This window comes from Myotis davidii, unplaced genomic scaffold (genome assembly GCF_000327345.1).
Source record: "Myotis davidii unplaced genomic scaffold, ASM32734v1 scaffold2584, whole genome shotgun sequence".
NCBI lineage: Eukaryota > Metazoa > Chordata > Mammalia > Chiroptera > Vespertilionidae > Myotis > Myotis davidii.
In genome coordinates this window covers 41328-43493 of record NW_006295103.1, presented here as the reverse complement: position 1 = coordinate 43493, position 2166 = coordinate 41328, and the positions used below count along the sequence as shown (strand labels likewise).

Sequence of the window (2166 nt, the reverse complement as noted above, 5' to 3'; positions counted from 1 at the left end):
GGGGTCTAGACCAGGAAACAGGAGATGAATCCCGGACCCGCGCGTGGACACGTCCCCACGGCCCTCCCTCGCTGCCCCGGAGTCCGTAGCCAACGTGGTCGCAGCGGCCACAGCGGCGTTAATAACAGAGACCGTCCAACAGCCTCCCCATCAAGCGTGTCAAACTCGCGGCCCGCGGGCCGCAGGCTGCGTTCACTGGGCCCGAGTTAGCCTTTGAGTTTGACATGCTGGCGCTCCAGGGAAAATTTGCACATACCAGGGTCTCCTCTTTTTTTTTTTTTAAATATATTTTATTGATTTTTCACAGAGAGGAAGGGAGAGGGATAGAGAGTTAGAAACATCGATGAGAGAGAAACATCGATCAGCTGCCTCCTGCACACCGCCCACTGGGGATGTGCCCGCAACCCAGGTCCATGCCCTTGCGCAGAATCGAACCCGGGACCCTTCAGTCCACAGGCTGACGCTCTATCCACTGAGCCACACCAGTCTCGGCCAGGGTCTCGTCTTGATGCTGGTAAACGCACTTTTTATTTATTTATACACATTTTTATTGATTTCTGAGAGGAAGAGAGAGAGAGAGAAACATCCATGATGAGAGAGAATCGTGGATCGGCCGCCTCCTGCACGCCCCACGCTGGGGATGGGGACCGTAATCTGGGCCTGTGTCCTGACCGGGAATCGAACCCTGACCTCCTGGTTCATAGGTCGATGCTCAGCCCCTGAGCCACGCCGGCCGGGCCTAAATTCACTTTTCCTTTTTTTAAAAAAATATATTTTATTGATTTTTTACAGAGAGGAAGAGAGAGGGACAGAGAGTCGGAAACATCGATAAGAGAGAAACATCGATCAGCTGCCTCCTGCACACCCTCCACTGGGGATGTGCCCGAAACCAAGGTACATGCCCTTGACCGGAATCGAACCCGGGACCCTTCAGTCCGCAGGCCGACGCTCTATCCACTGAGCTACACCAGTCAGGGCCCTAAACTCACCTTTCAATCTGACATTTCATCATCCCAAAATGTAAATAAACTGGCTACGGAACAGTAGTATTTATTACTAGAGGCCCCGTGCATGGATTCGTGCACCGGTGGGATCCCTCAGTCTGGCCTGCGGACATACCCCAAGGGGTCCCGGATTGCGAGAGGGCGCCGGCCAGGCTGAGGGACCCCACTGGTGCATATCAGGGCGGGCAGAGTCCGCGGGAGGGCTCCAGTGTGTGCCCGGCCCATCTCACCAGGTCAGAGTGTCTGCCCCCCGGTGGTCAGTGCGCATCATAGCGACTGGTCGAACGAATGGTCGGACACTTAGCATATTGGGCTTTTATTATATAGGATTATTATTGATGTTATTATTATGATTTATAACTTGCTCATCAGGGTCCCAGCTTGTGCCTAAGGCAGCGGTTCTCAACCTGTGGGTCGCAACCCCTTTGGCAGCCGAATGACCCTTTCACAGGGGTCGCCTGAGACCATCCTGCAGATCAGATATTTACATGACTATTCATCACAGCAGCCACATGACAACGATGAACTAGCCACGGAAATAATGTTATGGTTGGGTCCCAACCTGAGGAGCTGTATTTAAAGGGCCAGAAGGTTGAGAACCACTGGCCTCTGGAATTCGGACGCGCCCGCCCACCACGCTGGTGCTGGCTCCAAGGGAACTTCTTCCGTGAGGACCCGTGGGACCTCCTGAGACAGGCTCCATCCCAAGCAAACGAGGGCGATAAAACCAAGTCGATAAAGCGTTCGAGTCGAAGGCAATAAGCACGGTCGCTTATGAAAAGCGTTCCGTTTCATTGGCTTCCTGGCCTCCCTGTCATTGACGTGTGTCAGGGTGCCCCAGGGAACAGATAAAGATATATCCACGTTAAACAAATATAGACAGCCCGGCCGGCGTGGCTCAGTGGCTGAGCGTCGACCTATGAACCAGGAGGTCAGGGTTTGATTCCCGGTCAGGGCACAGGCCCGGGTTGCGGGCTCGGTCCCCAGTGGGGGGCGTGCAGGAGGCAGCCAGTCCAGGATTCTCTCTCATCATGGATGCTTCTCTCTCTCTCCCTCTCACTTCCTCTCTGAAATCAATAAAAATATTTTAAAATATATATGTAGCCCTGGCCGGTGTGGCTCAGTGGATAGAGCGCCGGCTTGCGGACTCAAGGGTCCCAGG

General features: G+C 54.1%; 1 protein-coding gene across 1 annotated transcript in view; it reads right to left on the bottom strand.

Moving 5' to 3' along the window:
- LOC102774591 (ADAMTS-like protein 3) overlaps positions 1-1009 on the bottom strand; it is a 42769-nt gene extending 41760 nt beyond the window's left edge. Inside the window, 1 exon segment of the mRNA XM_015567794.1 lies at positions 990-1009. Within this exon segment, the coding sequence (XP_015423280.1) occupies positions 990-1009 (20 nt within the window).
- Positions 1010-2166: the final 1157 nt, after the last annotated feature.